The 25,869-nt window shown below is 37.5% G+C and overlaps 1 protein-coding gene and 1 pseudogene across 1 annotated transcript; both read left to right on the top strand.

The window, feature by feature from the left end:
* Positions 1 to 581: 581 nt before the first annotated feature.
* Positions 582 to 5,586, top strand: LOC136829694 (carotenoid-cleaving dioxygenase, mitochondrial-like; annotated as a pseudogene).
* Positions 5,587 to 10,176: 4,590 nt separating this feature from the next.
* Positions 10,177 to 24,688, top strand: LOC136829853 (hydroxylysine kinase). The gene is made up of 7 exons (XM_067088852.1): positions 10,177 to 10,497; positions 15,003 to 15,179; positions 15,335 to 15,575; positions 17,295 to 17,434; positions 19,065 to 19,239; positions 20,564 to 20,820; positions 22,844 to 24,688. Exons 2-7 carry the CDS (start codon positions 15,009 to 15,011, stop codon positions 23,036 to 23,038), a joined length of 1,179 nt encoding a protein of 392 aa, XP_066944953.1. The 5' UTR covers positions 10,177 to 10,497; positions 15,003 to 15,008; the 3' UTR covers positions 23,039 to 24,688.
* The last annotated feature ends 1,181 nt before the right edge of the window (positions 24,689 to 25,869 follow it).

The raw sequence follows: 25,869 nt of genomic DNA, 5'->3' as shown, positions 1-25,869 counted from the left end.
GGGGGTCGACTAAATTCCTTTGGATATATGGTAGTGACATTTCATCTTAGGAGACTCCTGTGCTCATCGGCTGCAATATTGTAAGTATTTTTTACTGTTTTACCATTTTAGATATCAAATTTTTCAATAAACATTCTAAATTTTCTGTTAAGTGTAAAAGTACAGTTTAGTTTAGGTTAGGATCTATGTGGAGTTGCAATTAGCTGTAAGATGTATCTAGAAAATTTTCAAGTTACTTTGTTACTTATCAGAAACTCAGACCCCAAAATGTCTGTCCAATTGAGGTGGTTCTCCCAAAACAAAGTGAATTTGATATTAAGGGGTATGTGTGACTTTATACATAAACATACATATTATATATGTATATATAAACATAGATAAGATTAGGACAAGGTTACAGAATACAAATATACTTAAGAGCCTTCTTTATCGCCCAAGACTTGTGTAGTATCACTGAATTAAAGTAATATAATACTTGGTAGAGTCGCAGCGCTGATGTAGTACAATGGATGATAAGATTAAGAGATTACTTAACACTTCTAACTTCTTGAGTTTCCTTTTAAGTCCTGATAGGCACTTATCAACCTGTTCCATAAGAGACGACTATCTTGCTGGGAAGATTACACAGCCGCTGCTCAGACGAGGCCCCAAGTAAATATGCTCACTCCATTGGCAACAGAGGAGGTCAGATGGATGAAGCATCAGGGAGATCTCTGTGGCTCAGAGAATGTAGCGAGGTAAGTTTATCAATAAGATAAAGGAAAATATTTCAGGATTATTTTGCTTTATGTTATAACTCCTTGTAGCGGAGAGAAGGAATGATGTTTGTTTTGGGTACAGTGCAAAGTTCAAGGGGTTAGACAAGTAAGTACAAAGACCAAATGGAAAGTATGTGAGGTCAAAGGCATAAGTAATGGAACTTGGGCTAATGGAAACTCCCAAAGAGAATTTCAAGTGGTGCCTTCAGTGTAAAGATCAAGTATATAAATTCAAATGAAACTGGCCCATGAATGAAGCAGGGAAGTGGCTTATGTTGAGAATTTTCTGCACGGGGTTTCACAAGCAACTGATGGCCTAAACGCTACCTTCAAGTTGAACAAGTTCTTCAACTTTACCTGGCTCCAACTTTAACCTCTCACTGATAACTTCATGTAAGCCATGCTTGTCTGTAAATAGAGTCAGTGGTGTTGATACCATGAAATAATAATAACTCCAGCAGTTAAAGAGGCAAGAAGCATTGGTTTTTCATTTTACTTATTTCACACAGAATTATAACAACAAAATTCCATTGATAACTCGCAATGCTTCTTCAAGAACACAAAAACCAAATCACCTTTGTTTATTTTTCTATGTATATATTTTGGCCCCATTTCTTTGTACTAAAAGTAAGTTCCTTAGCATCCATCCTTACCCTTGCAATGGTTTTTCTCATTATCTGTATCACAACGACCAGGAAACGGCAGAGGAAGTAGAAGGCCACGTGAAGGGAACCATCCCAGAATGGTTGGAAGGACGAGTCATAAGGAACGGCCCAGGCACTCTCCACGTCGGCAACACCCAGTACCGCCACCTCTTCGACGCCTTGGCCCTGCTCCACCAGTTCAACATATCCTCCGGCCGGGTCACTTACCGCTCCCGTTTCCTCGAAAGCGACGCTTACCAGAAAAACAAGGCTGCCAACCGAATCGTCATTACGGGATTTGGCACGGCAGCTTACCCGGATCCGTGCGGAAAACTTTTCGGGCATTTTAAAAGTGCCCTCGTGATCCCGACGACTGACAAGGTGATGTCGGACAATTGCTCGATCAACATATGCCAGGCCAAGAAGAAATGTTTGCCCTGACAGAGTCATGCTACGTTCGACAGATAGATCCCGAGACTCTCAAGACCATTGGGGATAAGGTAAGAACGATGAAGCACGTTTGATGAATAAAAACTTCATAAAATACATTACTGTACGTATTACATATATATAGTACAGTATTTGAAAGTACAGTAAACCCCCTGTATTCGCGTTCTCACGATTTGTGATAAAACTATTAAAATACTCGGGTATAAGCATTTTTAGAGGGTTTTTTCTTGTGTTTATATTATCAAAATAGGCAGTTCTAAGTGTTTTTAGAGGGGTTTTAAGTATTCGTGGATTTTAGCTATTCATGGGGGGGCGGGGGTTGCGGTATGCATCCCCTGTAAATGAGCAGACATAAGTGAATGACGCTTTACAGGGAAATATTCATTTAATGCAAATGTGTCTGCAGTATTGCAAAGCTCTTAATTAAAGAGACCTTACTTGTGCACCACTTTTTACTTTAATTTTCTGCATAATGAGGTTCTGTTTAATTTATTTACTTCATGCATCATCTATCTTTGGGTCAGGCTCATCTTCCATTCCACCCCTACTAACAGATGATGATAGGTTGGTTACTGGCCCTAGAGAAAAGGCTGGACTGCTTCATCGAGCTTTTGAAGCTAAGCAATCAGCTGAGGATGTCCCTTTCCCTGATACTTGTCGTCCTGAACCTATTCTTACAAAATCTGCATTTCGCACCAGGGATGTTAAGAAAATTCTCGATAACTTGATAGCTGGGGTGAAGAAGATCCTGATAGTTTCTTTCCTTTGTTTTTTAAAAAAGTTTCTAGTGTGCTGTCTCCCAAGATTATTAGATTCTACAGATTTTTATGTCGATGTAGTATCTTTGCAGATGAGTGCAAGCTCGGTAATACAGTGCCTGTTCCAAAGAGTGGCATATCTGCAGACTGCAGTAACCGCAGACCAATCTCTATTCTCCCTGTACTCTCCAAAGTTGCTGAAAATCTTATTTTTAAGTCAGCATATAAGTATATGGTATCTAAAGGATTGTTAGCTGATACGCAACATGCATACAGGAAGCAGTTAGGTACCTGCGATGCTCTTTTAGACTTGACATGCCATTTGCAAGGGAACTTTGATAAGGGTTTTGGGTGCCAAATAATTCAAACAGATTTTAGTGCTGCTTTCAATTTAGTAAATTACAAAGCACTTATTTATACACTTCAGAATCTTGGAGTGGGTAGATATGTCTTTGGATTGCTTCAAGATTTCCTTTCAGGCAGGCAGCAGTGAGTTGCTGTGGATGGGATCTTTAGTGAACCAAGACCTATTGTGTCTGGAATTCCACACAGCAGTGTTCTTGGTCCATTGTTATTTTTATTGTATACAAGTGATGTGGTTGTTGGTCTGGAAAACAAGATTGTTCAGAATGCCGATGATGAAACGCTTGTGGGTGTAGTAAAGTCTCCACTTATGAGAAATGAAGCTGCCCTCAGCCTCAATCAGGACCAGATCAGGGAATGGTGTAGTCGGTGAGGAATGAGGCTGAACTCCAGTAAAATGAAAACACTATTGATTAGCAGATCTCATACAGATTTCCCACCCCATCCTCCCCTTCAGGTGGATGGAACTTTGCTGAACGAGTCTGAAGCTTTAACTGTTCTAGGTGTGACTTTTGACTCACATCTAACTTTTGGAAAACATCTAATGAAAGTTTCAGCAAATATCACATGAAAGTTAGGTATTGTTCATAAGGCCTCATATATTTATAACAGTGATAAAATCAATGCAACCTGTTTGAAGTCATTTGTACTTCCTTTACTGGAATACTGTTCCCTGGTGTGGATGTCTGCTGCTGCCACAGATTTATCTCTTTTAGATGGAGTGGTTCGTGGTGGTAGGTTTCCGTTTCCTAATAGTAGCAGTTATGACTTGGACCATCGACGGATGGTCTCTTTTTTGTCACTTTTTCATAAGTTGTATTTCAACAGAGATCCTTCACATTCACAATTGATCCCTGATCCCCTTTATCTGCCGAGAGCAACCAGATTCACTGAAGAGCAGCACCAATATGTGGTATATGTGCCTCGCTGTTGAACTTCTCAGTTCCAGAGGTCCTTTATTCCTCCCCACGTTAGACTGAGGAACAGCTTCCCAGAGGATTCATGCAATTGGAACTTCAGAGGTTCAAGCAAAAATGCAATGCATTACTACCCTAATACTATTCTTCTTGCATTTTAATACTTTTTATCTATTTATATATTTATCCATATATTAATTTTTTTTCTTTTTTGATACGTGAGATCTCTTCTTTATGTATTTCACTCTACTTCCTCTTAATTCTTCCAAATGAACACCATATTCTTTAGAAGCCTGAATTTCAAGTCAGTGGCCCCTGTGGGCTTGTTCCATACGAATAGGTTTCATCCACTGAATAATAGTAATAATATGATAGCATTAATCCCTAGATATAATAATACTTTATTTCACTTTAATGAAAAAGTTAATAACTAAACTTCTTGTCAATTACAGAAAAACTTGACAAAGTACATCGCTGTCAACATGGCTACTGCTCATCCTCACATAGACCCAGATGGAACCGTCTACAACATGGGATCCTCCTTCACCAACCTCAACGGAACTTGTTACAGCATCATCAAAATGCCCAATGGCCAACTCAAGGATGCTAAAGTTGTGGCTTCAGTTCCTTCCCACAGAAAGCTAGAGCCATCTTATTTTCACAGCTTTGCGATGACTGAAAATTACTGGGTTTTCGTGGAGCAGCCTCTGGTTTTAAAACTCGGCAAAATCATTGAAGGGAGCATAATCAACAGATGTCCCGCAGGAGTCCATTAAATGGATGTCCGATGAAGACACTTTCTTCAGAATAGTCGAAAGATCTTCTGGCCGAATAGTACCTGTGTGTTACAAGTCCCGTGGGTTTTCTACGTTCCATCACGTCAACGCCTGGGAACAGGAGGGCCAGATTTTTCTGGATCTCTGTGGCAGTTTGGAGGGAGAAGTTGTTGACAGTTTGTGGGTTAAAAATATTGAAAAGCATCCGGATGACCCCAGCCGTTTATCTTTGCACACAAACTTTTTGCGTTTCGTCCTTCCGGTAGCTGGCGTCAAAGCTGCAAGAGCAGGGGATGACTTGGTCAAGAAAGGCTGCAGTACCTGCACGGCAATCAAGCAAAACGACGGCTCCGTTCTCTGTTCCTTTGAAAGAGTATGTGCCGAAGTCTTTGACCTACCAAGAATAAATTACAAAAGGAACGGAAAGCCGTACAGGTATGCGTACGGAATGAGTGCCAAAGAACAGACGCTGATGTTTGATAGATTAGTTAAAGTTGATGTTAAAACTGGACACACTACAGAGTTTGCAGAGGAAGGATACTTTCCATGTGAACCGATTTTTGTGCAAGCCCCAGACGGCAAGGAAGAAGACGATGGTGTGGTACTATCGACTCTGCTGAAGAAAGGCGATCCTTCCTTTGTAGCTTTATTAGTGTTAAATGCAACAGATATGACAGAATTGAGCAGGGCAGAGTTCAGGGCAAAAGGCGAGGTCCCTCAGTCTTTCCATGGGCAATATATTGGCACCAGAGATAACGTACATATATACTAGTTTTTAGAATGTTATACATACTGTACTGTATATAGGTAGATGCTAGGAAATTGGAGATTATAAGTTGTCACTTTATCTTGTGGTGTAGAAATATTTCTGAGTGAATTTAGCATTTTCATTTTACATACAGTACATTGTATTCTTACCACCTAATCTTTATTTCCACTTCCTTCCAAATAATAAGTTCAAAGTTTGGACAACACAACACATTATGAACTTTTCTCCCATTCAGTCATCACTTCCCACTGTGTAAAGCATCAGATCAGATAGGAATATTCATCAAAAGTTTTTTCAGTGCAACAAATTTTCTCAGGTCAGTCACAAAAAAGTGCAGCTATTACTAAATTATTTTCTTTAATTCTCTTCCTTTCCTCTATCTTTGTTTACTTCCTCCGACACCGTACAACCTTGGTCAAAGAGAAAGAGCAGTTTTCACTCATAACTTCATAATGGTGAATATCCTCTAAAAGCAGCATTTCGTGACTCTCTAACCCCTTAACACCATACAAATAGTGTCACAAATTAACCCTTGTCGAGATATACATTTTAGTTCCCATCTTCTCAGCTTCATTATTGTTGTCATTTGGAAGATGAACCCTATTCATATGAAACAACCCCATAGGGGCCACTGACTTGAAATTTCAAGCTTCTAAGGAATATGGTATTCATTAGAAAGAAGTAATAGAAGGTAATTGGCAATCCAAAAAAGAAGAGGTCACTTAACAAAAGAGAAAAATAAATGAACAAATTAATACATAGATAAAAATGTGAGTAAATTATTGATACAAGAAGAATTGTATTTGGGTACTATGTGTTGCATCTTCGCTTCAACCTTTGAATTAGCAGTGGCACATCCTCTGGGAGACTGTTCCACAGTCTAACGGTGTGAGGAGGAATAAAGGACCTCTGGAACTGAGAAGTTCGATAGCAATGCACATTCACTGCATCTTGGTGCTTGTGCAGTTCAGCAAATCAGGTAACTGAGTTCTCAGAACATGATCTTCTGCTGCCTTTCTAACTTAATGTTGGATCATCTTCGGATAAATGCTATTCTTTAGCCAACAAAATTAATTTTCATTGCCACTGGTCCTAATGTTGAAGTTTTTCAGGGATTCATCTTGAAATTTTTTGGCTCTTATACTGTGCATAACAAAAATGTGATTTTTTAGCCAACAAAATTAATTTTGTCACACAAACTGACTACAGGCAGTCCCCGATTAATGGCGGGGGTTCTGTCCCCGGGAAAGCGCCGCTAACCGGATATTGGCTCCAATAAACTGCTTACCAGCGTAACCGCTTGCCGGCTCCAAAAATCTGGTTAACGTCACTAGCCAAGTGCCATAGTGCTGAAACGCTGTTAACCGATGCCACTGGTAAGTGGGGACTGCCTTTATCAAAATTTTTTGGGGAATTTATCTTAAAATTTTTAGGATTTTATAAGTAACAAAAATATTTTTTAACAAACAAAATTAATTTTTTCATTCTAACTGATTACTTACGAACAGCTGACGTGGTCTTTAAATGTCCAGATACATCAATGAACCTTAAAGGATATGCAAATTACTTATAAATAGCTGACGTTTGTGGTCTTCAGATACATAAATTCACCTTAAAGGCTATACAAATAAAATTACGTAAATCATCATAAGATTTATCAGATCCTTAGGGATTCTGACCTCTTGTAAAAAAATTCAGATACTTAAAATAAGCCATTTGGTAGAACCTACACTCGAACATTTGAGATATCCCACGGCCGTTGTTAATTCTGTATTTTGTCTGGCTTAATCCAGGCTTTGTCTAGGCTATTCAGTAACTTGAACAAAGGCCACTGCTGTAATTTGGAAAAAATGCAAATTTTGGAAGAGGTAGGAAAAGAATTTAGATTTAAGACCAAGGCCAAGTGATGACCCCTATGAGGTCATTCGGCCCTGAAAATTAAACTGAGAGTTAAAAAGTCTGAAAGGTGTAACAGGAGGAAAAAAACTCTGTAAATTTCTGTACTTCATCACATACGCCATTTTCTGTAAAAAAAAAATTCATAAATAAACAATATCTCTGCACTGAGCTCCTCTGTAAAATTAACTTTCTCAATTGAAATTTTAAGGGAAAGGTATATTTTTTCTTTTAGTTCAATTGCATCAATTGCAAAAAAGGCATTGATTTATTCAAACTGCCACAGAGTTTGTTTCAGTTACATAATAATTAAGCAGCAGTATTACACAAGATCGCTTATCAAGAGCCAGCAAAAGATTATATAATTAATCATTGCCAATAATTATATAATTAATTAGTCATTGCCAGTAATTTTATAATCAATCATAACCAATAATTATATAATTAATCATAGCCAATAATTATATAATTAATTAGTCACTGCCAATAATTATAACCCTAGCCAATAATTATATAATTACTTAATCACTGCCAATAATTATATAATTAATTAATCACTGCCAATAATTATATAATTAATCATTGCCAGTAATTATATATAATTAATCACTGCCAATAATTATAGAATTAACGAATCATTGCCCATAATTATAGAATCAATTAATTGCTGCCAATAATCATAGAATTAATGAATCATTGCCAGTAAAAATATAAAATTAAACATTGCTAATAATTATATAATTAATTAATCATTGCCCTTCACATCTGCGGCGAAATTTAGCCGAGCTTATTCTGAAATAGACCCGGCCTAAAATACCACAGGGCTGAAATCACTGAACAACTAATGAAAACGTGACTGAACCAAGTATTAACGTTATTTCCCGTCGCTCGGGTGTAATTAACCTGTAATTAACCTCAGAACTGGTTACGTTTTAAACAGGCTGGAACATTATAATCAGGCCAAGAAACTGCTTTAGACTTAATTAATACTAAATTTATATTCATCACAATGTCTGTGTACAGTAATTTACGTTTTAGCTTTATTTTATCTCATAAAATTTAATTTAAATAACATTTTAACATAAATGATATTTAATTAAATAAGATCGCAAGTGTGAATAGTAGTAATGGGTAGACGGTGACTTTGTAACGGCTCATCATCATACTTTTTTGAATAATTTATATTTTAATGTATTTTTGTTTTCTTTTGAACAGTTACGATTTATCCTTTCTTCGTTTATCAAAATATTATTTAATTCTTTTCATTTTGGAGGTTAAGAGGAAAGTTCAACCTCCAAAATGAATAGACAAAATTCAGGCAACAAATAACGGTAAGTATTAAATAAATTTTGATAAACAAAGAAAGAATAAATCAATACGTTCAAATTCAAATAAAAAAAGCAGTATTAAAACATAAATTTCCCAGTTTTAATAATCTCTCCTCATGTTTTCAAAATTGTTGGCCCAATTCATGTTAAGATTTTGAGTTTATTTTAATCTCTTGTTTGTTGTAAATAAAATTATCTAGACTTATTAGTTATTGGTTAGTTTACATTGTGGGTTAGAATGAGTTCCTCAAAGAGCCTTCATATATATATATATATATATATATATATATATATATATATATATATATATATATATATATATATATATATATATATATATATATATATATATATATATATATATATATATATCGAACCTTCTTGTAGCCATATGCACAACTTATTGATCATTTTATAACTAATTGATAATTTATTTTCAATTATCGATTATTACTATTCAGTGGTATTTGATGTTTATTATGTTTCTCATGATGCAGAATGATATAGTGTTATCTATCTTATCTATTTCGAGGCCATAAGCATCAGTTACTTATTGAATGATGCATTTATATTTATATATATATATATATATATATATATATATATATATATATATATATATATATATATATATATATATATATTTTGCTGCATCAGAAAGTGCTGTTTGAAGTTTATGAATAAATAGATAGATAGATAAATAAATAAATTAATTAATTAATAAATTAACTACTAAAATAGATTCATAATATGCAAAGCTCCTTCACAAATGGAATAATTAACGATGTTCTCATTATTATCTTCACCAAAGCCTTATTTGGTTATTTTAATTACGTTCAAGTTTTTTCTTCGGTTTTAGTAATTTTTTTTTATAAAGAATTCAGTTTTTAACGCCAGATATGTTAATCAGATTAATCAATAAGAAGCTGAACCTTGCCCCCCCAATCAGCTGATGGAGTCACGTGACTTCAGATCTTCGCGGAATTCTTTCAGAGATTTGAAATTTGCTTCGTTAGTTCGTTATATAATTTAGCCGGATAAATTATCTATATGAAATTATTGATATGAAATTAAGATTTCTTTATCCAAACGCAAATAAAAAATGATATAAAATCATTTTATTTCTGTTGAGAATTATCACGATAAGTTGCTACGGTCCAAAATAACTCGCTGTTAAAACCATATGATGTTAATTAACATCCTGACTATTACGAAATTATCAATATATATGATTAGATAAATCGCTTAAATGAATCGAATGTATCACAATTTATCAAATTATTGATGAAAAATGGCAGAAAATAATTTTATCTCTTGAGAATTATCACGATAAATCCCAAAGTTGCCAAGTTCAGAATAACTCGCTGTTAAAATCACGATGTTAATTAACATCCTGACTCCGCCATTACGAAATCAACATATATATGATTAGATAAATCGTTTAAACGAGTCGAATATATCATAATTTATCAAATTATCAATTAAATAAGTATATGAAAAAGTATAACTGGCACCTCCCCCGTCAATCTAGATTAAGGACGCGACCGATAACGAAAAATCTTCTCAGTTAATGGCCTATTTTACCCCTTGATGTTAAATAAAATCAACTTTAACCTACATAATATTAAACTCCATTCCTTGACCTATAATCCCATAGGCCTAGGGGGCATTAAGACCCTGAATTATAATAAATAAAGGTAAAATAAGATGGAGGTCGCGAGGTCGCAATCGGAGTTCCTGGCAGACCGGACTTAAGCCTTTAACGGCTTGAAGTCCCAAATGGACTCGAAGTAGGACGGACTTGGGACTGATTTCGTAGGAGGTGATCGTATATAACCGTATGTATACCCTATTCCGCTTTAATTATTTTAAATGAATATTTTTAGGTTTTATCCCATAGGCCTATGCTTATATAGGCCCTAGGCCTAATATCTTTCACTAGGGGGTTTTTTGGTTGCTCGTTTTGGCCCACTCATGTCTAGGTAAGTCAGGCTAGACGACAATAAGCCTATTAATATCATTCTCACAGGTCTATTTACGACTTCCGTCGCATAGGCCTAATTTAGGCCTAGGGTAGTTAGGCCTATGTAATCAAATTGAGCGTCGAATTCGGGGAGTCTTTTTGGGTTGCTCGTTTTAGCCCACTCGAGCTAGGTTAGGCTAGGTGGCGACGCTCACGTAGGTCCCGCGGGCCTGCGATTTCCGCTGCATAGGCCTAAATTTTAGGCCTAGCCTACGTTAAATTTGGTGTCGCATTCGGCAAGGCTGGGCCGAGTTAAGCCTTAAGCCTACACAGCCGTGCGGTCGTCATCCTGCAATCCACGCTGGCCTACGTCGAATAACTAACTTAATAAATTTAATTTATGAAAAAACCCTAAAGCAACAATTAACTGAGAGCGAAAGTCTCTTATTTCGGCATTGCGATCCACAGGACGGCACCGGCCGCCCACACGCTCGCTCTCTAATTGTTCCGACGCGACGTACGAACCGTCGGTCCTTTGCGTTAAGAATTACTTTCGTAACTCCGCTGACGGTTTGATTGTCGATGCAAATGAATAGGTTTACTTTCAAAAATCGCGATTTCTCAGAAAAACCCCAAAGCAACGGTTAACTCTTAGCGAAAACATCTTATTTTGCCGTCGCGATGAATCAGGATTGCTCTCAGAGCTCCGCTGAAAGTAACTCCCAATGTAAGGTGCTGACGGTTTGTATAGTTGGGAAAAATGCAATTTACTCTGAAGAATCGTGGTACTGCGTTGCCCTGGTGGGACGAAGCTGCATGGCTGGTGAGGTGCCAAATTGAAATCGAGGTTAGGTTAGGTTGCGTCACCTTCAGAATAGTCGAAGGTGACGTGAGATACGTTTGTAGACTCTGGAATCGGTAGGAGAATTTGGCTCATAGAGGCAGTCCCCAGTTTGCGACGGGGGCTGCCGTTCCTACGCCGCGTCGTAAGTCGAGAAGTCGCCGAAAATTGTAAAAATCCTAAGAAAACCTTACTTTTAATACTTTAGGTGTATTGAATACGATGTCAACTGCATTCTTATTGAGTTTTTCAGAAAAAACCTCCAAATTTTGATTATTCTGCCATTTTGTGGCCACATTTCTTCCATCAGATCGGCATCGTAAGCATCGTGACGTGTCCTAAACTGGGAAATAATTTCTGACGAATATATTTGAAAAGCGCAGTAACCTCGAACGGATAGTTATTTGATCAAAAAAGCCCTTGAGGTCATTAAGAGTTGAAAGGGAGACAGAGAGCAACGAGGTGCTGAAGGTGTAACGGGAGTAACACCTCAGAGAGCAACGAGGTGCTGAAGGTGTAACGGGAGTAACACCTCAGAGAGCAACGAGGTGCTGAAGGTGTAACGGGAGTAACACCTCAGAGAGCAACGAGGTGCTGAAGGTGTAACAGGAGTAACACCTCAGATCGAGGTGCTGAATCAAACATCAGAGAGGCGAGGTGCTGAAGGTGAGGTCATTAAGAAGGTTGTAACAAGAGAGCAACGAGGTGCTGAAGGTGTAACGGGAGTAACACCTCAGAGAGCAACGAGGTGCTGAAGGTGTAACGGGAGTAACACCTCAGACCGAGGTGCTGAAGTAGAGTAACACCTCAGAGAGCAACGAGGTGCTGAAGGTGTAACAGGAGTAACACCTCAGAGAGTAGTGCTGAAGGTGTAACGGAGTAATGTTCAGAGAAAAAGGTGCTTGTAACACCTCAAAATTGAGAGGGGTTGAGGAAAGTAAGATGGTAGAGAATGTGAACGGAGGTACGGTAAAAGGAATGAAAGCGGTTGCAGCTAGGGGCCGAAGGGGCGCTGCAAAGAACCTCAATTAATGCCTACGGTGAGGTGCATTGACAGCATTACCCTTTTACGGTGCTTACTGGGCAAAGGAGGTGGCTGAGAATCACCGATCTTATAAGAGTTTACGTAGTATTCCTTTCCCTTCCTGACCAGGACCCGTATTTGTGTTCTTCAAACTCGTTTTTAGACTTTACACTCAACAGGCGGAAGGTTTCGGGTTTCCTCACTTTTAATCTGTTGTGAGATTTTCATGCAATTGCTATTTGCATTTTCCACACTTTCCTCCTCCTGTCATCGCTCGTCGCTGTCCTCGAGGTTTGTTCGCAACTCCCACTGGCTGGGCCGTCCACTCGACATTTAGGACACCATCCTTTTATTTGTGCATCGGGCTGTACACAGGAAGTGTATGTATATTCCTACTTTGCATACAGACACCACCCTACTTGCAACCGAGTTATGTTCTGGACAGCCGTTTGTATGTTGAATTGTTTGCAAGTTGGTTACTATACTTTTCATGCCTATTTAAGCACAGAGTTATATAAAATCAATAAAATACTATATGTTTTTTCATCCTAAAACAGAATACACTGTACAGACTGAACCTACGGGTGGCAAAGGCGAGTGCTCTGAACATAATTTCAACATGCGATCCCACTTCTTTGTATCTCCGAATGTTTCTAAGTTGAATGTTCGTCAGTAGGGTGGTGTCTGTAATGACAGGTTGTGATGTCCTGCTATTTGTAATGAGAGTAGTAAAAAATTTGATTTATTTTGCATTGTTGCTACGAGATTTTGTTTATGGCAGGTCAGTGTGTGTCAGCAGTAGTTAAGCCTTGTATTGTTTTCTGTAGGAACCGTTCACTCACACGTGACACCTATATATCATATTATTAATTATTATTATCATGTAGAAGATAGACCTCAATTCACATGGAACAAGTCCACAAATGGGGCCATTGACTGGAAATTCAAGAAGCTTCCAAAGAATATTAAGGTGTTCGTTCGAAAGAAGTAACAAAAGGTAATAGGAAATATAGAAAGAGGAGATCAGTTATTAGAAAAACAGATAAATTAACAAATAAATCAATAAATAAATAAGTGAAAATGTAAGTAAAATACAGTGAACCCCCCGTATTCGCGGGGGATGCATACCACACCCCCCAGCGAATAGCTAAAATCCGCGAATACTTAAAACCCCTCTAAAAACACTTAGCACTGCCCATTTTGATAGTTTAAACACAAGAAAAACCTTGTAAAAATGCTTATACCCGAGTATTTTAATAGTTGTATCACAAAAAGTGCATTTATTCGTGAAAATTATATGAAAATACAGTAATTAGTGAATATTTCTGGGTGGAAAATACTGCGACTGGGCGAATTTTCCGTGAATAATGGCTAGATATGTTCCACAGAGAAACCCGCAAGTGCGTGAGCCTGCGAATCATGAGAATGCAAATACGGGGGGGGGTTACTGTATTAAAATAGAAGGAGAATCGTATTGGGGTTTGCACTGTATTAAAAGTAGAGACATCCTCTGGGAGGCTGACAGTCGCTGTGAGGAAAAAAAGTTAGAGGAATAAAGAACCTCTGGAACTAAGAAATTCGACAGTAAGGAACATTTACTGCATATTGGTGCTGCTTGTTCAGCTTCTGTCAACTTCTGTATGTATGCAGTGGATCTCCTCCTGTATGCGGTTCTGGATTTGTGGCTTCACTTATGCGTGGATTTCTCTGTGGAACATATATACACATTATTCGCAGGAAATTGGCATATTCACAGTATTTTTCATAAAGAAATATTCACAGATTACAGGCAGTCCCCGATTTATGACGGGTCCGGCTTGCGACGTTCCGAGGTTACGACTTTTTCAGAAATTATTTCCCGGTTTATGATGCATGTTCCAGGGTTACGACGCGTTGTATGCCGATCCGATGGAAGAAATATGGAAATATGGCTCCAAAACGGCAGAATAATCAAAATTTGGAGTTTGTTTTTATGAAAAACTCAATAAAAATGCAGTTTACATCATTTTCAATACACCCAAAGCATTAAAAGTAAGGTTTTCTTAGGATTTTTGATGATTTTTGACAATTTTTCGGTTTATGACGATTTTCGATTTACGATGCGGTGTAAAAACAGAACCCCCGTCGTAAACCGGGGACTGCCTGTACTGTATTTTATATAATTTTTGTGGCTAAATGCACTTTTTGTGATAAAACTTAAAATATTCGGTTATAAGCATTTTTAGAGGGTTTTTTGGTGTTTTGAACTATCAAAATAGGCTGTTATAAGCATTTTTAGAGGGGTTTTAAGTATTTGTGGATTTGAGCTGTTCATGGGGGATAGCGGTACACATCCCACGCAAATCCTGGGGGTCAACTATAGGTGCTGTCGTTTGGAACAAAAGGAATAATTTTCTTTAACTTTTCACACACTAAAACTCGGCAGATCATAACTGCAAAAGTGAACGGTACTGTAACTAAGATTAAGTTGCATTATTCTTCAATATTTCATTATTATTCAAAATATATTTACCAGGTAACAATGGCTGCAGCTGCACAGACAAATTCAGAGGGTGTTTTAAAGCCAGGCCAACTAATACGACCGATTGTGAACGCCAGCGAGGTGCCCGCTCTGGTGTCGAGACTCTATGGGCTCACAGTTACGTCTGTTAAGGAACTCAACAGCTATGATGACAAGAACTTTTATGTACAGGTTTGCTCTTCATCATTAGGATTTTTCTGTTTAGTTTTTAAGGTATTATTGCATAAGGAATTTAGAAGATTTCGCTATATATTGATAATTAACTGTACGCTGTCGTGAAACTTTTTGAATTCTGTGGGTTTCATTGCCCCTTATACTCTTCTCAGGTCACCGGGCCATCACAAAATCCCCACATTACCAACGTATGCACCCACGGATACACCTTCAAGATCCTCAACTCGATGGACACGAAAAACGAGAAGCTGGTGGACGCTCAGAATCAGATGATGCTTTTCCTACACGGCAAGGGCTTCAACGTTCCGAAGCCAGAGAAGAATGTGTTTGGTTCATACATGAAGGCTGAAGAATTGACGCCACCACCACCTGACGACTTCCTCATGAACAACGGTAAGCGGGGTCCTTCTGTGGTCGTTGTTTCGTATGTAATCATGATTTTTATTTGGTTTCGGTAGGTAGGAGTATTCTTGTTTTGCGGATTTCATCCACGGTCATGTTTACAAACAGGACTTGGCTTAGTTTGTCAGAGAACTAAATGTGAGAAGTGAGAACTAAATGTGAGAAGTAAATGTGATTGTAGTCTAGATAACAACAGACGCGCAGATTATTTTATGCTTAATGCATGAAATTGTGTACTCTTTCTAGTAGGACTCCTTACCCTGGTAGACCCTCCTGTATTGGTTTGTCTGTAATTCCTACTCTGTTGGCTCACTTAGCAAGGGCTATTATTGGATTTTTTCAATTACTGTTTTATTCATCCCTTCTTTGACGAACTGGCGTATCCTGTTGTTTTTAAATGTTGGGTTTTCGAGTCAAAGTGTCCCAGTTTTTGATACTCTGTAACATATCGCCAATTGTCAAACTAGGGATGAATTGTAATGTTTTTTTTATCTACCCCAATCAAGAGGGTTAAGCTCCATCTTGAAACAGCCATGCTTCCTAATATGGGGAAGGTGCAACCTACTCACCCTGTCTAGATTTTGTGGTCTAGAGGTAGTTGGAAACTAAATAATACAACAGTATTTCCTCATCTTTTCAGTCAAAGGTTGTACTAGTCCCAAATCCTCTTATCCAGGTCCAGAATGTGAATTTCATATTGTGATCCACTTTAACTATACTGGATTGCTGGAGTAAGTTGCAATAATGCACCTACCATCAAGTTATCATGTACAGTATTGTAGATATGGGCTCCCTTCCAGAGATGGCTAAACTACACTTGTTCTGCTTAAGAACTTCTTCAGTTGCATCATTACTCTATCAGTGTCATAATTATCCAACTAGAGATATATGTAAGAGGTTTGTTTTTAAGATGCAGAAAGATGATTTACAATACTGTACTGTTTTCTGGTGGGGACATGTTCTGCTGTGTTTGCGAATAGTACCAGTTTTTAATAGTATAACACCTCAGTTTAACAGACTTATACAGGCAGTCCCTGGTTTACGATGGGTCCAGCTTACGACATTCCAAGGTTAGGACACTTTTCAAATATATTCACCAGACATTATTTCCTGGTTTACGACACGTGTTCCGGGGTTACGACGCTTATGACACCAATCCAATGGAAGAAATATGGCTCCAAAACAGCAAAATAATAAAAATTTGGAGGTTTTTTGGATGAAAAACTCAATGAAAATGCAGATTACATTGTTTTCAATGCACCAAAAACATTAAAAGTAAGGTTTTCTTTGGATTTTTTACGATTTTCGACGATTTTTCGGTTTACAACGATTTTTGGTTTACGATGCGGCGTAAGAACGGAACCCCCATCGTAAACCGGGGACTGCCTGTATACTTATCAGCTACATCATTATGATAATTATTTACTCTGCTACCAATTTAGATGATATATCATTAGATAAATCTCTTAAAACTGATTTTTCTGTGTAAAGTACAGGTTAGTATAGCTTAGGAACAAGGTGGAAATGCTGTTAGTTTTAAGATCTCTAAAAAATCCTCAAGTGGAGTCTACAATACAGGTTCTTTGTTACTTAACAGACTTCATTACTAATCAGAAAGCCAGACCCCCCCGAAGTGTATGCTAAGCTGCGATGCTTTTCTGTTGTGCAAAAGAACGTAGAATGTTATTTCCTTTTCTCGTGCAATTTCAGTGAGTGAAGACCAGAGACAGGAATATATGGTTCGTCTCTTGACATTCCTACCTGGGAAGATACTTCATCAGGTAGAATACACTGCCGAGTTATTTTACGAGTGTGGCGCCTTTGTGGGGAAGACTGACAAGGAGTTGAAGGTAGGGTGAATTTCTGTTGCACATTCAAGGTTTCTTTTACCGTCGATTCTGTTTTTAGCAGGATTCATATGTACAGTAATGTACTTTAAATCTCATTCTTCATATTATTATTATTTATCAGAAGATGAACCCTATTCAAATGGAACAAGCCCATAGGGTCCTCTGACTTGAAATTCAAGCTTCCAAAGAAATGGTGTTCATTAGGAAGTAACAGAAGGTAAAGAGAAATACGGAAGAAGAGAGTTCTTACTTATTAAGAAGAAAAAATAAATTAATAAGTAGATAAACATATATTAAAATGCAGGGAGAATAACATTAGGGTGTCATGAATTGCATCTTTGCTTGAACCTTTGAAGTATGCAGTTGCATGACAACCTCAGGGAGACTGTTCCACAGTCCAACCGTGTGAGGAATAAAGGACCTCTGGAACTGAGAAGTTTGACAGCGGCTGAACAAGTTTTATGCGATAAGAATATTTGTGTTCCTCATTGTCACAATCTTGAATTTAATATTCCTTCTTTACGATCTTTCTTTACCTATCGTCTTTGGAGTTACTCCAGCTAGGTACTCAGCTCTGTATGTATTTTTCACATGCTGTCGTGGAAAAGTCCAACAGGAGTATAGTTATTTTGTATATCAGTGTGGTAGCAATCATGACAGCATTCTTACATAACCAACTGTAAGTGAGAGGGGAAAACTGGAGTACCCAGTTGGAGTAACTCCAAAGACGATAGGTAAAGAAAAGACCAGGAATATTGAATTCAAGATTGTGACAGTGAGGAACACGTGTTGGGTGTTGCATGATAAGTCTCGACAAGGTAGTAATATTCAATACAAGGGCCTTATCTTTCATAAAATTGATCTTTCGTTGAACAAGAGGTCTCCTTTTGAACTCTTGGAGACGTCTATACAGGGTCAATCTTTTCCACGGCCATTAGCTTTCCATTACTGTCTGTGAAGTGTTTCAGTAAAATTCATAATTTGTCTAAGTCAAGCTTGTTAGAGATTGTGCCTTTCTTTGAATTTCATGAGACTCTTGATTTGACATGCTGACACAGCAGTCTTTTGCCGTCCCTTACAACAAAGAGGAATGTTTATGTATTAAGTTTGGACTAAGGACAATTACAGCAATTACAACCATACTACTGGTCCATAAATCCCACTATTAGTGCCTAGCTTGTCCGTCTTTCAGCCCTTCATCAACCTGTCTCAGAACATGATAGCCTTTGTACTTTTAGTGGCTATTAGAAGGACCAGGTTAATGTCATTGAAAGGCCAGGGTACAGAACACAATGTTTGCTCTCCCAGTTATGCCAGTTGTAATGTGTTTTTGTGAGGAGTGTTGTATGATATGCCCTTTGTGTGCACCCATAATGATTCTTAGAATATTGAGGAAAAAGTTGGTATCAGAGAACTGTTTGCTTCTTATCATTTCAAGAAAGTATTTTTTGAATAGGGTATGTTGTACTCAGATTACAGTATTACTTCAGGCCTGTATGCCGAAATATTGAGTGTTTTATGAGATGTTCCCACGTTGACAAACTAAGATCACATTATGTGAACATTCCACAAAATGCATATGTTAAAAAATGAATGTAGTCAAATCATGTGTTTCTCTGACTGCTTCCAGAATTTCCAAAATGAGGCTTTATTGTCAAGAAAGTCAATTTGGAAGCTGGAGAGCACGCCAGAATTGAGGAACTTTGTCTTTGCCGTGAAAGACGAGGGTCGCCGTAAGATGATAACGGAGATTCTCGAGGCCTGGGATATGAACGTCACCCCAGCCATTCCTAAGCTGGAGAAAGGTAGGCTGCATTGTCTTGTCAGGATTAAAATGCGTCCATATAGCGGACAGACTTCTTTTTCCTACTCACTGTTAGTGACTAGAAATGCAGAAATGATTTGAGGGGCAAGATGTATTCTGTCTTACACACATAATGTCATTGTTATTTAAACCTGCACATTGAGAAGTGTACTATATTAATTTTTTGTCTCTCATTTCATTCTGGGTATAGCGTGGAGTTTGAAGTGTGTATGGTATTAATTCATCACTGTACAGTAATCAGAAGGTACATTATGTCTAGGAATAAAAACAGGGCACTGAATAAATTCCATGCTTATGATATCGTGCAGCCTTTAAGACTGGCCCCATATATTAAACTTGCTGATACTAAAGAAAAAAATTGCCTTCTCAAACAGCTGTTTTTGCTAAGTAATAAAATGTTTTTTGAATAAGCAACATCAAGTTTAGAATAATTTTATGTTAAATGAATGAAGACCTCTTTAAACCTATTTAAATTCAAATTTTTACCACTTCAAGATACTGCCAAGTCAGTAAATGAAATTAAAATAAGGAGTTCTTGCAATGGGGAGTCTTGTAAATAGCATAGAATCAGCTTCACTCATCTACATAGGTACAGTATATTCGATGGTGGTAGAAAATGTACTTGTATTTAGATGTCAAAGCACAGTTGCATGTAACATATTAGGCTTGTATTGATGCACTATCATTCTTTTAGTTTTATATGATGGGGTCTAGCATTTTTAGGGTTTCATTAAGGATAAGCAGTAATCATTTCAAACAAAAGTATTCAAAGGAGAGGTTTTAGTCTGTTGATGTCAAGGAATGAGTTTTTAAGGTGCATATTTTCCACGTATTTACATTTGTTAGGTTAGTTCATTGTGTTTGAAGTTTCTTAGGTGTCTGAGGTAATTATTGTAGATGTACTGTAGATCTCTTTGAATCCTGTTCTGTTGTGTTATTTTGCTAATAATATAAACCCACGCTAAATGTAGAGACCCCTTAGGGGAGGAGCGCCGTCAGTGCATCTCATGCGGCGCACTGTTGGCGTTACTTAAGGTTTTTTGCAGGGTCTTTTCGGCCCCTAGCTGCAACCCCTTTCATTCCTTTCACTGTATGTCTGTTCATATTCTCTTTCTTCCACCCTCTCGAACAATTTTTTAAAATGCAATTGCAAGGTTTTCATCCTGTTACACCTGTAAAACTTTTTTACCGTCCACTTCTGTTTCATCGCTAAATGACCTTATAGGTCCCAGTGCTTGGCCTAAATTCTATATTCTAAATAACACTTGTTATCCAGTCTTTTCTTCTTCTTCTTTTTGGTGTAGGCATGATCCACGGAGACCTGAACGAGCAAAACATCATCGTGCAGCCGGATGCCAGCGACAGCGACAAATACCACGTCAGCGGTTTGATCGACTTTGGGGACATCCAGTTCTCCTGCTACGTTTTTGAAATCGCCATTGCTATCATGTACATGATGGTAGAAGTTAACGTCATGGAGCCTAACGACGTTGGCGGGCATGTGCTGGCAGGCTACCTGACTGAGAGAGATCTCACGGAGACGGAATGGGGTATTTTGAAGGTAAGTAGAGGACGGTATCATAATTGATTGTATTACTTAAGTACTTTTAACACTAGGAAGCTATTGTTCTTGGGTAGAACTCCACAATTATATCAGTAAATCTTATTACTGTTTTGACAGGTCTGGGGTTCATTAGGTAATTCCACATTCAGCTGTTAGATGTGCCAGTCTCTACGATCTCAGTCGCAATGCGCAAATGCATTTACAGTATTCTGTTTTCAACTGCCTGTTTTGCATAGGTGCCATAGTCAGAAATATCCACAGGGACATTGACCAAATTATTGTTCATTAACTTTTCTTTCCCTACTTGGGTTTTTTCTTGATAAAACATTTTTTGTGTTAAACACTCTAGCTTTCACTCCGATATCTCACCTGATTTTAGTGAACTTTTTTTTGAATAGCAAAAAAGGGGATTGGAATTTTCAGATTTTTTGTTTTTGAAATGATCCTGATTGGGAAGTAAGGGCAACGAATTCTGGCTGTATTGCTTAGTATGTTTTTATTCTCATGAATCTGTCATACAAGAAAAATGGGAGATTTCTACCTTTACATTTTTTAGTAGGATTTTATTTTCCCTTCGTGAATGGTCACCTGATGTTTACATAAAAGCAACTAGGCTTTAAGTATACAGTGAGGTAGTCCAATAGATTAGTGATCATTCTAGGCGAGTCTTCATATCACAGGCAACAAATACTGTAATGTCTCTTAATGTTCTAACAGCAAAAGAATTCTATGGGCTTTTTACAGATCATCAACCATGATTGACATGTTTCATGGACTGAAGAGGAAAACTTTGATAAGGTTCAAATATGAGGGGTTTTATAAGAATTCAAACTGAAAGCAAGTTCAATATTCTTTCACCCGCTCCCTCTTTGATGATTGTGGAAAGGAGGCTTTGCATTGTATCTCTGTTTGCAAACTCATCTATGGTTAACAAACTGCATTTAATGTACAAAAAGAGGCAGTACAGTCCCTGCGTCATAAGCTGAAAATCTTCAAAAATGGTGAGAAAACCTTACTTTTAATCCTTTGGTCATCTTGAAAATGATTTAACCTGCATTTTTATTGTTTTTCATCAAATAACCTCCAAATTTTGATCATTCTGCCGTTTTGGGGCCATTTTTCTTCCGTTGTATCGGCGTCGTAACCCCAGAACATGCGTTGTAACCCAGGAAATAATTTTTGATGAATATATTTGAAGAGCGTCATAAGCTAGGAACGTTGTAAGCCGAGCCTATCGTACCCGGGGACTGCCTTTAATGTACCGTGTTATTGCTTAAGTCTTAGGAATGTTCACATTTATAGTTTTTCAAATTGTCTGAACGGTCCAATGATCAAGTATCATAGAAAATTGATAGTATGCATCAGGATGGTGATTTGGTTTTGTTACACTTGAATAGATGATTAGGCTAAGAGTATAAAGTTGTTTAAAGAACTATGTAGATTTCTGGCAAGAGGGAAAACATTTCTTGTGTAAAATTTCCATTCATTCCAGTTTCTTTTTCATTTGTAGATTCCTTTATATATAAAAATTTATTAAGGTGATGTTCCTTTTACTACATAGATAGCTTCTTCCCACATAGCATTCAAATTACAGGCAGTCCCCGGGTTATGACAGGTCCGGCTTACGGCGTTCTTAGGTTATGATGTTCTTAAATATATTCATCAGAAATTATTTCCCGGTTTACGACGCATGTTCCGGGGTTAGGACGCTTATGACGCCAATCTGATGGAAGAAATATGGCTCCAAAATGGCAGAATAATCAAAATTTGGAGCTTTTTTTTATGAAAAACTCAATAAAAGTGCAGTTTACATCATTTTCATTGCACCCAAAGGATTAAAAGTAAGGTTTTCTTTAGATTTTTGACGATTTTCGACGATTTTTCAGCTTACAACGATTTTTGGCTTACGACGCGACGTATGAACGGAACCCCCATCGTATACCGGGGACTGCCTGTACTGTACTTGGACAACAAGAACTCAGTGTGTGAGGAAATGTCTAAAAAGGCTTCCTACTTTCAGGACTGTGTAGCAGCTCGTTTTGCCCAGAGTCTGACCATGGGTGCCTACAGCATTCAGCAAGACCCCGGGAACGAGTATCTGGTCGTGACAGCAGCCAAGGGGTGGAAGGTTCTCGCAGATTTCTGGGGTACCCCCAAAGAACAGACCATAAGTCGATGGAAAAGTGTTATTGAATCTTACCAAAGAAATGGCTAAGGGATTTTCGTTCCCGAGTACGAAGTATTTTCCAATGCGCATCTATTTTTGTATCGTCAGTGTTCGTTGATAATGTGGAGTGCTGTTTGGTTGTGGGTTTTTTGCCAACTGTCACTAAAGGTAGGTAAGCAAGTATTATAGGCGGTAAAGTAGGGTCTATATAGCTGTCCAGCGTCTTCGATTTTTAAGAAAAATAATTCTTTATCCCTGCCATTTGATTCAGAAAATACCTCACTGGTCTGGTTAGTGGTTTTGATTATGATAGTAGCTATTATACTAATGTTGGTTGTTATTAAATGAGTTCATTCTTATTTATGGACATTTTAATGGTAAAATGAAATAGGGTATTTCAAAGTCTTTCAAACATGTACAATACAGTATTCGTGGTAAGATATGTACAGTACTGTTGCAATGATGAGACTTTGGTTCATTAATTTTAAGAATATTTTACTCTTTTTATTATGAGTATGAATTTTAACGGGTTAAGCTGGTAATTAGATAATACAAGTGAAAAGAATAGTACAACAGATTGTCGTAAGATAATACACTGCCAATGTTTTGATGTCATCAAGTAACATTAATTTTTGTAATTAATTTAAAATTCATATCTTCTTGCATAAGTTTTGGGGTACGGAAATTTTCAGCAAATATTAATTTCCTTGAGAATTTCTGTGATTTGCAGATGTCATTCAGTCTTGCAGAGGCGAAATGCTAAGCGTGGGTTTTTTAAAGTTACTCTTGTAAGTAGTAAGTTTTGAGTAGGTTTTATAGCCAGTTTAGACACACCTAATGAAGGTTTGAATTTTTTATATATATACCTCATGATTCAGGTCGATGATTATCCCTATAAATTTAGAATCTACTGGTCACTTTTTACCAGATATGTAAGTTTTACTAACCGCAATGCCCTTTTAACTTCTCGATTCCTTGACGTCCTGGGAATGCTTGTCACTACTTAGACCCAGATCCAAATCAAGAGGTTTGGTCTCGGGTCCGGGGTACAGAACGAGGTGATGGTAATTACCCTCATGTAGCGTTCCGAAAACATTATTTTGAATGTCAGGGGCATTTAAATAATTTTAGTGTTTTTGATAGTAAATGCTTGTAGTTTCATGTAGCTTTGGTCGAGTTAGACCTCGTGGATTCTTATGTGGGTGTTGTTTCACAAAGGGGAAAGTTCCTTTCTTGATTATAGTGACTATCTGTGTTAGCTTACTCTTAGAGTGGGCAGATCCTTGAGTATTTAGCTCTCTATAACCTTCCAGTTAATTTCCTTCTCGTCTAATTGTTGATATAATAATTACAGTATTATGTTTGCATCTTTATCAGAATTCTTATCTGCAATGCAGTGTAATGAATTAGTGGTATACAGTAAACCTCCGTATTCGTGGGCTCACTATTCGCGGACTCACATATTTGGAGATTCCTCTGTGGAACATATATACACATTGTTCGCGGAAAATTCGCCCATTCGCGGTATTTTTCACAGAAATATTCACTGACTACTGTATTTTCATATAATTTTCATGACTAAATGCACTTTTTGTGATAAAACAATTAAAGTACTCAGGTATAAGCGATTTTAGAGTTTTTTTTTTGTGTTTAAACTGTCCAAGTAGGCAGCTCTAAGTGTTTTTAGAGGGGTTTTAAATATTTGTGGATTTTAGCTATTCGCAGGGGGTGCAGTGTGCGTCCCCCCCGAATACGGGTGGTTTACTGTAAATATGTTTTAGCTAGTCTCCTAATACCTCAGTGTTGCACTGTTCTAATATCTGTTCAGGTAATACAATCATTTGCAAGTGGATTACTCACCCAGGGTAGTCTGCTCCTCGCTTAAAAAGATATGAATTAGCAGCTTGACTGTCCTATGATTGCTTTGGGGTCCTGGCATAAGTTACAAAGTTTTGTAATTATGAATTTAAAAAAACTGTGTACAAATTCTGGAGTTCTGTACAGGTAGTCCCCGGTTTAGATGGGTTCCGTTCCACACCGTGTCGTAAACCATAAATCGTTGAAAATGTTAAGAAAACTTTACTTTTAATATTTTGGATGTCATGAATTCAACGTAACCTGCATTTTTATTGAGTTTATCATAAGAAAAACTTCAAATTTTAACCATTCTGCCATTTTAGAGCCATATTTCTTCTATCGGAACATGGGTTGTAACCCGGGAAATAATTTTTGATGGATATACATGAAGTGTCGTGAGCTTGGAACATCGCAAGCCAAGCCCTTTGTAACCCGGGGACTGCCTGTATTTTGTTTTAGCAGTGATACAGTTTCTGTATTGCCAAGCATAACGCAAGGTCAGTTCTTCAGTACGTATTAATGCCAGCATGCTCTGACTCGCAGGTACTCTAATTACTCAGATTTAGAATTGATTTTCAGTTCATTACCTCAGTAGTAAGCCTAGAATACTGATCAGAGGTAGTACAAAAAATAGTAGTCACAGTACTTTCAGGTTCCATTATTTTGTAATGTGTGATGGCCATGTTTTAGAAATATGATTACTGTAATCAGGGTCAGTAAATGTTTAACCATCAGGGCATTTGAAGACACTTTGATATAAATGGTATTATTATTATTTTGCCATTTACTGTTCCTAACTGTTATTTTGTTATAAATGGGTACTGTATTATTATTATTATTATTTTGCCATTTACCGTTCCCACTGTTATTTTGTTATTGCTATTATGTTTCAGGTGTATGTACAGTTACATACTCTTAAGTTAAGGCCAGACTGTTGGGTTCTGGGAAGACTTGCTAGCACGGCAAATTCTGAGCGTTTTGTCGGGTGTTCTAGTTACCCCAAGATGTTTCTAGTGAATTGC

This window comes from Macrobrachium rosenbergii, chromosome 45 (assembly GCF_040412425.1).
Source record: "Macrobrachium rosenbergii isolate ZJJX-2024 chromosome 45, ASM4041242v1, whole genome shotgun sequence".
NCBI classification, from domain to species: Eukaryota; Metazoa; Arthropoda; class Malacostraca; order Decapoda; family Palaemonidae; genus Macrobrachium; species Macrobrachium rosenbergii.
Note: the sequence above shows the minus strand (reverse complement) of the source record. Positions and strands in the feature narration are given on the sequence as shown.

Bases quoted from the DNA above. Each gene is read 5' to 3' on its own strand.
- LOC136829853 (XM_067088852.1), top strand. From the start codon at position 15,009: ATGGCTGCAGCTGCACAGACAAATTCAGAGGGTGTTTTAAAGCCAGGC. The intron at 15,576-17,294 runs GTAAGCGGGGTC...GTGCAATTTCAG, and splicing joins CGACTTCCTCATGAACAACG to TGAGTGAAGACCAGAGACAG. The intron at 19,240-20,563 runs GTAGGCTGCATT...TTTTTGGTGTAG, and splicing joins CATTCCTAAGCTGGAGAAAG to GCATGATCCACGGAGACCTG.